Below are 10137 nucleotides of genomic sequence, written 5' to 3'. Positions count from 1 at the left end.
TGTGACCCGTCGGTTGACGGGAGCTCGTGTGGAAGATTCCCGGAGTGTTTCTCCGTCCCATCCCCATTCTTCTGCGGCTCTGTGTGTTTCGCTGTACTCCAAAAACCAAATTCCCGACCGGCTGTTTTGCTAGTGGGCGTCGGTTCGATTTCCGCTTCCGAAGTGTCGTTGAGAGTGAAATACATTTTGGCATCTTGACACACATACAGAGCAGCTACAGCTACGGCCGGATGGAATGTTGAGCGATTTGGCATGAGAAAAAAAGGGGAGGAATCACATTCGTACCGGGACATGGTGACGCTATCGTTCGTTCTGTAGGCATCGGATTTGGTGATTGAGATGAGTGTTTTTTTCTGGGGGTTTTTTTCTTCCCAATCGCATGTATGGTTCTGAGTTAGTGTCAAGAATTCGTTCTTTTTCTACATTCCATGCACTAGGTTTGAGTTGTTGGGATTGATGATGATATCCAGATGTTACGAGCGCTTAAAAGGGTTTGCGGGAATGTTTGCTATCCTTGAAGGTATTTTGATATTTTTCTTCCAATGTTTCTTCCAATGAATCATGAATTTATTTTTGACTGTAACGTTTTTATTGAAAGAAAGTTGCGTTTAACTTTAGTGAAGTAAAACATTGGGTAAGATTTTGAATATTTTTGCTGCCTTATTAATGCTTACAATATTCAATAAAACATGCGCACGTTTCTAGAAAAATGTTTCTTTACTGACTTCATGTATATTAAGCATGGTAACAATGTTTTCTTACTCGTGAAACTTTCGTTAGCCTCGTAAACCCTAAATCTTGATGAAATCTTGCCTGTGTGCAGCTGAAACTCTGCACCACTAGCTGCGACACAAAATCGCCATCTCATCCGCTCAGCATGAACCAGCGCCTCAGGGGTGCACTAGACGAAGTGATCGAAGTTTTAATGATGCTGATAATCGAATAAAATTAAATATTTCATGAAATACTTTCGTCACCGAGCGTACACGCCGTTTGGTTCCGTTGGGTTTAGTAGTGGACTCATGCAAGATCGGCACATACACACACGCACACACGCTCACAAATACACACACCATGGTGGCGCTACGATGGATGCGATGATCCAGCAGACTAAATCCCAGCGTGGGAACCATTTATCTTCACGCGTGGGAAAAATCTTTGTCCAAGCGGAGAGACGGTGAAGACGATTAAGGCACAGGTCGTCCGGGATGGAATCACGGCAACTTAAGCGAACTTTCGAGTCTGTCAGCTCTGGCAGCATTAAGGCAGGACATCGTTCTTGAGGGCATTTTCACTTGCTTTCGTACCGAACGCGTCCCGTCTGGGCTGAAGTTATGCACGCAGCTAGACATAAAGTGACTTTATGCCAACGCCGGGTTGTTTTTTTTTTTGAAGAAAAGGTATAAGGCCAAAAATGGGGAAAGATGTTCCTCGTTTATTTTTTCTCCCCCCTTTGTTTTCCTTCACCTTCACCTTGTGGTGATTTCTTTTTCTCGTACGCCCACACACACACAAAAACGTCCCATAAAAGTGCGAAACAGAGCAATAAAAAAACTCTCCAAATAGTCATCATTTTATGGTGCTTTCTTTGATTTTCTTTCGAGCCCAATTGCGAAAAGCTTCGTTGGTGCGTTAGCAGATCCTCCCACTGCTCGAAACCTTGCTCGCGTGCATTAGCGCCAATGTCGCACAACGTTTCACTCACTATCGTGAAGATGCAATTCCATCGGGAAGGATTTCGCTTTCGAGCTTAATTTTCCACCAGAGTTGCTGCTGTCGGAAGGTCCCGAGACCGGGACCGAATGGTTCAGAAAAAAGCCTCATAAAAACGCAGTTATTGAGAGTTTTTGCTTCTTCGCAGCGATTCTTGCTAAAAGAAGGCACATTTATTGGCGAAGTAGGATGAAAGGAATGAATGTGGGAAGCAAAAAATATGGGTGAATCGCAAAAAAGTAACCAAAAAGGAACAACTCGGATCAAAACCATTTGAATGAAAAGTGGAATTAAAATTTAAATCACTTAATGACAACCTTGTGCCGTGACGTAACGGCCCTTAAGTCGTGCAGCGTGGAAAGGCGAGCGTCGACTATTGGTACATTCCATGAAGTTAGGCCGTTTTTGGGTAGAAGAGAAACATAGAAGAGGGGAGGGAAAAAGCTCTATAAGCATCTTGAGTAAGGCATGAAACAAACACAGCCACAAACACACCCGTATCCATTTACACTGGAAAAAGAAAGAAATCAAAGCAGCCCCCAAACATCTCGAAGACAGCTTCAACTCAATTTGCTTTCCGAGAGCGCTCGTACAAATCCAATTCGAATCGCTCAACGAAAGCGCCAAAAAATATGCTATCCGCCTGTCTCGTGTGCCGACAGCAGTAACCGAAATCACGGAAGAGGCCTGTGAATGTAAAATCCTTTTTTTACGACAAGCATTACCACCATAGAAGAGCATCACACGCATATCCTCTTGGGCTCTTTCCTCTGCTCTTTACTCACGCTTTCGACCGCCACGTACCGGAAAGGGTGGATTGGTTAGTGGGACGTGGTAAAGATTGTTGCACATTTTGGGGCTGTTGCGTGGCATTGCGTAGCTGTTCAGAAATTCAGAAACGTAAGGACCAAAGTTGGTTTGTTGAAGGTGGTACGGAAAGATGGGCAAGCAGTGGAAATGGAGATGTGGAGTAGGAAAGTGATTTGAATTATTACTGAGATGGTTTCCGAGTTGGGGTTTTTTATTCTACTTTCTCTCGTTGAATTTGGGTTTTGCTGTCGGTGCAAAAATCCTGCCAGGACATCTTCATCGGATGTTTTATCGGTAGTGTTATATGATTTTTGTGGGGCATTTTAGCTTTTTGCTATACGGAGGCGGACAGGCTAGAGCGAATTATTTTTATGTTGCAAGACGACGCACACTGGCGGGCACTGTTGGTGTAATCGTTGCTGGGACGATGAAATATCGTTTGTCAAATTTATAACGTATGGAATTAAGGATTATGGATTTATATCCTTTCCTTAAGATTTTTATTTCTGGGCCATTTTGGAGGGTGTCGTTTTTTGGTGAGGTTGCATTTATGATTTGAGCTTGCCAAAGCAGGATCTAAGCGAACTGCCATTTTGTTGAGGTGGATTAAGATTTAAAGCAATTCATCGTGTCGTGTTTCGTGGATGAAGGATAACGTTGGTTTGGTTTTGATCGCGTTGGCGAAGATCATTCGCTTCCACTGAAAAGCATATTTTTCAATGGAGTTTCCGAAAGGGTTTGAGAGAATGTTGTGTATTTCTTGCTTGTAAAGTACAAACTTAAAGTGCACACCTTCGGATGGTGCTTTATGCGAGTTTTGCGAAATTTATTCAAGCTTAGCATATGATAAATAAGGTAAATTTGATTGTGAAACTGTCCCAAAATTGATACATCAATTATGCACCCAGGAGGCCTTATGTTGCTTCCCCTAATCTTATCCTTACGCTCGCCAACATGGCGGCAAAACTTCCCGTTCCGCTCTCCGTAGTCGTCCAAATTTGACCAAAGATAAAATTCAATTTCGGAAGTTGGAAATGATTTTCTCATTATAATTTCCAAACCACCTTGGAGAGTTGGGAGGAACCGGCCGGACGACCGACAACCTTGCACACCTTGTTGTTTCAACATGGTGTACTGGGTTAGCTCCCTGAGCTTGTCCATTCCGGAAGGTTCAAGAACCTGACCGAATAGATGGGTGTTTTTCTTTCTTTTCGGATTTTGTTGCTACACATTTTGCTGGACTTCTTCTGGTACGAATATTGAGGAGTGAAGAACTTTGGGACGAAAATTTGTGAAGCAAATTCAGTCCTTCAAGTTGCCTGGTAAAGCGAAATGAGAGCATGGGGAAAAGGGACATAAGACGCGGACATCGACGGACTACATTTGCAATTGTGAAGTGGACCGGATGGGAAATAATCAAATAAAGACGGAGTTTTGCATTCGGCTGGGAGATTCAGGCGGAAAGTCTAGTAGCAGGGTAAAGGCAAACTTTTTGGGGAGGATTGGATCTTCAAACATTCTTCTAGAAACAGTGAGAAGGTATGATCACCTCCGTTTCCTTTGCATATTGTTGCTTTGAATTGTTTCGACAATAAAATAATGGTACACTGACCATAAGAGCGGTTTTGCATCGTCCGGGAAGTGTTATGTCCGACGTTCCATTATTGCTTTTGCTACAACGTGAGACAGAAGCATTTTAACCGCTTTGGTGCGGTTGCTCCGGAAGCTCGTTGTGACGTGAAACGTTGCTTTGATGGCAAACTTTCCCAACAAATCTTGAATGGCTCATAATCGAATATTACCCGGCTCTTCTCACCTTCCAGTGCACAGAAGATTCCCAGAACTGAACAAGAATTGGAGCACGTCGTACACTGGCACAGTTCGATGGATCCGTTCGTTCGAAGGAAACTTTCTAAGTACGGACACCACTGTGTGACAGGCTCCGGAATAAGGGCACGTTCGATGCTTTAAGGACACTAATGGTAACATCCTTCCGTCCAGCACCGTAAGGAGATCCGGAGGGCTTTCCGGTGCAAAACAAAAGATTTCATTAGGATTTGTGATTCTCACACATAACACCGCAGTGGCACTTCCCGAGGCAATAACAGGAAGTTACGACCGGAATCCGATGCTTTGCCGTGACGCTGCATAGCAAGTATGCCCCGAAAGCCGTATGATCAACATCGGAAATACGGTGGAAGTTAGGAGAAGAATGCTGCTCCCATCTTAGAGCTTCTTTTTATTCGAACCGGTAGAGTTATCACTTGGCGCTTCTGCACAACCGAACAGCGTACCGGAAAGGAAATGGTTTCATAGTACCCACAAAATGGAAAACCTTCTGAAATCTGAAATTCCAAACGTGAGGAAACTTGATTTTGGCAACAAACAACTTCTATTTGCTAGAGGCTGGTGCGATTTGAGGACTATTTTATGGTTTGCGGTGTTAGGTATCGGTGGGATGTGTTATGGTCAAATTTAGTTCGATTTGAATGTTGCAGCACTAAAGCTAGATGGGAGAGCAGGCAATGCAGGTGGAGTGTAAGAGCCGTACAAATTGATTTTAAATGGAAGCAATTTATGTGTGTACGAGCTGAACGGGCTAAATGGTACATCCGGATTGGGTAAATAATTTAATATTGGCTAGATTGTACACTAAATACCTGCATATCGCTTAGTGCCCGATTGGCAAACGGATTGGCCACGACCACGGCCGATCGATGGTTTTGTGAATGCAAATTGCTTGCTAAGCAGTGTACAGTTATTGCAAAAGCGCTATTACCTAATTGACTAATGAAATAACAAAGAAATACTGCCTACATGGAGCTACCGGTACCAGAAATGGGACAGTTTAGTGTGTAGCAGTGCAGTGATATGTTGAGTTCAATTTTATGTAGGTGTTTCCAGTGATTTGGAACAAAATAGTCTTCCTCGCGCGGTTGTGTTAGTTTATAAAATGTTCAAAACTAGGGACTGAGACGCCTGAATGTATGCAATGTTGATTTAAATTGAAGGATAGTTTTATATGAACGTATTTATCTGATTCTATTATATTTTACTAGAAATGAAGGATAAAAATCAAACATAAGAGATCAAATTAACTGCCATGCTGAGCTTGTAGTTTGTTCTAGGAATATATTAAAAAACCGTATAGAACACATCTATTTCAGACAAATTTTTGGTACCGTTCATGACACCGGTCGTCCGTGAGTTTTGACGAAATTTTCGCAGCATATCACAATTTGATCGAAACAGCGTCGAAACCCATGTATTCCGTGTTCCTGGGAAAATGTTAACAGTACCAGAATAATATTATCTACCGTACACACCGTTTCAAAACGCATTTTACCATCCACTACTCACAAAGTACGGATCGATGATAATCCTGTCCAGCTCCCGGCCACGGTAGTTACCGAGCAGTTCTATTTTGGCTCTAGCGTCAATGGGCGCCAGATGTAGCAGATCGGCCACATTCGACTCATCCATACCGAACACATAATCGAACTGACGGAAATCATTCGTGCAGATCAGCCGTCCGACGTGATCCGAGGTGAGCTCGTGTTCCGCTAGGACGGCGAGCGCCCGTTCTTCCGGTCGACGGCCAACGTTCCACTCGCGCAATGCCGCACTGTCAACGTACCAGTCGGTGAGGTTATGCTGTGCGGCGACACTTTTCATCACACTTTCGGCCATTGGCGAACGGCACGAGTTGCCTTGTGAGAATGAAACTATTACTAAACTAATCCAGTGATCGAATATTGCACAACGTGCATTCTGAAAGGCTTACCGATGCAAACGAAGAGGATCTTCATCTTTGGCAAACGGGTGGCAACAAACTGACAGCGACAGTTTGCTATCAGCTGAGAAGTGACTTTATTTTTAGGGAGACGCTTTGTTGGCAAACAGTTCGTTTTGACGCAGAATCTTCGTTAGCGGCTGCGCAATGATGATGTGATCGTTTACGATAGAGATCAGAACGGTTGTTCCATTGCATACGATGCAGGGGTTTACATTCAATGGAGAGGTGTCAAACATACTAAGCTTGAGAAATTTTTGATTTGTTTTATTTGTTTTATTTTGTATTTAAATGTAACGAATTGTGGTTCAAGAAAACTATGTACGAATCGATATCATTCGTTTCATGTATCGCAATAAATATAATTTTTACGGTTACTTATAGGAATGTTTTACGAGCGTTCGTTCGTAGAATTACTTTTTCCAAAAGCGTGTTTTCTAGTTACAATTTGGCTCAAAGATTTTGTTTGATGTCCGTTCGCCAGTAAAAAAAGAAGATCACATTGACATGTTTCGGGTTACTCGTTGTCCATAAACATTTATTACGCAGTCTAATAACCAAACAAATCATTAATTTATTTAATTACATATCTATAACTTGCACGTTCATTAAACCCTAAATGTGCAGTAAAACAGGCAAATCAAGCAAAGGCCCTATCGAAACACAAACTTTCATTAATCTGGTCATTGTTTCGCGTTAGTAAATCGAATAACAATTTCAACAATTGGTTTGTTGTCGAAAAATTATACGACGTACCTGCAAACATAACCCATTGATCGTGATTTTACTTCTTCTCTTTGTGACAGGTGAAGACGAATGGCCCTGTTTTGATGGTGATGTTCTCAAGCTGGAAATAAAAAATTACCCAGGCCAGTTGTGGTTTGTGTATCGATAAATAATAATCCTTTCGTTTCGGTTTACGATCGGCGGAGTAATTTTCAAACCGAAGACACAGTACCGCACGTGGAGCGAGTGATGGTGAGTAGCAAGAACTCAGGTTTTGTCAATCAACTGACTATATATGGAAAAGGGTATCTGTCGATAAAAACGGGGTAGTGGTACTGTTTTCGTTCACTTTACGGTTCCAAATAGTACAACTCTAGAGCGAACGTCGTTCAACCGTGTCTCGTCTACCGACCTTCAAATTGACGAAAAGCGCCAACGGACAGTAGTGGTACGGTACGAAGGCGATCAATTTTAGGCGATTACAGATTTTTAGGAACCTGGGACCTGGGATCGTAAAAGCGGTTGTTTTATATTTGGTCGGTCGGTTATGTTTGGTTTTGATTGGCTTTCACAGGGAATGGGGATCACTTACCGTACAGCAAGGGCGTGCAGTGCAGGTAGTGTGTCCTCGTTATACCGATAGGTTCCTCCAGAGCGAGTGGTTTGCTTACTGACAGTGTAAAAAAGATGATTCGACCGTGATGACGAAACCTCACGGAGCACGTCACGCGCCCATGAAAGTCATGAATATTTGGAATACCGAATGCCGGTTGTCGTTGTCGTGATGGATTTGCAAATGTTGCGAAACGGCAAGCACCGTGCTTGTGGTGCAGTAGTAAAAAAAACGAAAACACACGGAATTGTCACAGAAAATTGGAACGTGCCAGTGTTTCGTGCTCGTCCCGTGGCATGGTTTGGACAGCGGTAAATTTGCCCAGGTAAATAAAATTTCGTTTAGCAATAATGCTAATAAAATTATGTTTACTACAATACGCTCAAGAGCATGTCCTTGTGCGGTTGTTTTGTGAATTGTGGAGAATCGTCGACGCCCGGGTAGATTGTGCAGATAGATCATGAACACAAGGGTGTACCACGGTGTATCGGCACAGCGCTAGCGAAACGATATCCAATTTGAATGTATTCGCTGGAATGAAAGAAAACAGATAAACACACGAACATTTCTTCAAAAGATGTTCAAAAGATGCTATGGAATTGCATAATGCCTGCGCGTATTTTAACAAACTTTCCAACAAGTTAACGCACAGAATTTGCCGCTTCCTGGAGGTGGTTGGTGGAAACTCTTGGTTCTTCCACTTTCTTTTTACCGTGCTGTCGATAGTTTACGCTTTCCGCTCGCTACCGGAAGCGAAACTAAGATAAATTGGCATTTCGTTGAAGCATCGAGAGAGAGAGAACGAGCGTTTCTTTGCACTTTGCACCATACGCTGCCATAGTTTGCTTTCCTCTGGCACCATTCAGCGGCACTTTTATAAGTAAGTTTTTGAACAGTTTTCCGCCCTAACTCACTCGCTCACAGCACGACACTGACTTTCACGGACTCGTTCACTTCCTTTGCCACTGTTAAGCGGCAACTATTTCACCGGCTGGTCGTATCCTGTGCCGGTTTTTGGGGTCGGTGATGGCGATGGATGGGTGACGCTGCTCATGGATGATGGTTGCTATTTTTCGCTTCTTAAATGGGAGTGTAAAGTAGCTGGTGTAGGGTGATTTTTTTTCCGCGTGACGCGTATCTCTCTTTCATGTCATACTTGCAAAGTGAAATTGGTTGAGGGTGAATAGAAAAGGATACGTCGGTGTTCTAGTAAGATCTTCAGTTCACAGCATTGCTTCCATTATTTTACGACAGATGGCGCTGTAAGTAGTACTCAAAAATAGCTCCAATCCAATTGTGCAATACGTTTTTCCGTCCCAAAAACCATATTGTGCCTTCAAGCACTTTCGGATGTACCCACCATTTAGCGAGTCAGAATTTTTTGACACATATTTTTAAGGAAAACCCCATTTTCATCATCGTAAAGCTTGCTTGTCCCGACAAAGGAACTATGGGCACGGATGTTGCAAACCTTTTTGGGAACATTGAAACAGGTTGCTGCACTGCGATGCAAGTCGCAATGGAACAATGTGAATGCAGGCTTAGAAAGTTAGAGAGCATCCCTAATGCACCGTCCAAGGAGAAAGGGAAGCGGATTCACCGACAGACAGCTGAGCTGCGTCGTATTCGTCTGCTACAAATTGGAGCAGGGTTAAAGGGAAAGAGCAAGAGAACGGAAGAAAAAAAAACATCTGTACAAAACATACGTGCAGTGTCACGGTGGGAAAGTTTTTCCATAAATTTGTTCTACTGCAATAATATATTTGTGCTCGCTGGAATGGGCAATACGGGACGAAACGAGCGAGGAACCGAGGGCCAGAAATGATGAAGAATTGTAAAAGTAAGACGGGAAGGAGCACTACAAACGTCTTTACCGATGACACAAGTGCAGCCAGTACGAATGATGCATGTAGCGGAGGACCACGGCTTGGTGGAACTTTTGCCAACGCAGCAACGCAGCTGCACTTTTCTCGTTCATGCACAAATGGATGCTTCTATTAAAGGAATGCTCCTATGGGACCAATCTCGCAAAAAAAGGGGCGGGAAAGAACAAATGCGTTTCTTCATCGCTGTCATTACTTTCTGCTTGTTGGCTGTTTGGCCCGGACAGAAGCGCTAGGGCACTTGGAGTGCAAGTTTTGTTCATAGTTTTGATGTATTATCCATGTGATTCTTAAATGAGTTTTGTTTCCAACGGTTGTTGCGTTCGGTAGGGAAGGGGTTTTCGTTCGGGGGTTGATTCTCGGGAGTCATATTTGTCTGACTTTTCAGATTGAAGCATTCGCAAAACTTACTGTTACGTTCACTAGAAATAATCTCACGAAGCGCTTTAACGATTTTTTCGAAAACAAAACGGAGTTTTGTGATGAAACGTTTGGGGTTAACGATTAAATCATTTCATAAGTAATAAAAAAAAGTTAAAATATAAACCTTCATCACCTGAAAAAGATGGGATGCATTTTTTTGAAGCTTTGCTACAGCC

At 43.0% G+C, this 10137-nt stretch overlaps 1 protein-coding gene and 1 long non-coding RNA gene across 2 annotated transcripts in view; one reads left to right on the top strand and one right to left on the bottom strand.

Annotated features, from left to right (window-relative positions):
- Positions 1–3657: 3657 nt before the first annotated feature.
- Positions 3658–6486, bottom strand: LOC125760729 (low molecular weight phosphotyrosine protein phosphatase 1-like). Its single transcript, XM_049421134.1, has 3 exons — positions 6308–6486; positions 5884–6233; positions 3658–5801 (listed from the first exon to the last, which is right to left on the bottom strand). Exons 1-3 carry the CDS (start codon positions 6330–6332, stop codon positions 5709–5711), a joined length of 468 nt encoding a protein of 155 aa, XP_049277091.1. The 5' UTR covers positions 6333–6486; the 3' UTR covers positions 3658–5708.
- Positions 6487–6737: 251 nt separating this feature from the next.
- LOC125764229 (uncharacterized) overlaps positions 6738–10137 on the top strand; it is a 146717-nt gene continuing 143317 nt past the window's right edge. The window contains exon 1 of the long non-coding RNA XR_007418443.1: positions 6738–7294. This is a non-coding gene — a long non-coding RNA (uncharacterized LOC125764229). The remainder of the gene's footprint in view (positions 7295–10137) is intronic.

The sequence above is a fragment of the Anopheles funestus genome, chromosome 2RL, assembly GCF_943734845.2.
Source record: "Anopheles funestus chromosome 2RL, idAnoFuneDA-416_04, whole genome shotgun sequence".
NCBI lineage: Eukaryota > Metazoa > Arthropoda > Insecta > Diptera > Culicidae > Anopheles > Anopheles funestus.
This window is presented reverse-complemented; position numbering and strand designations above follow the sequence as displayed.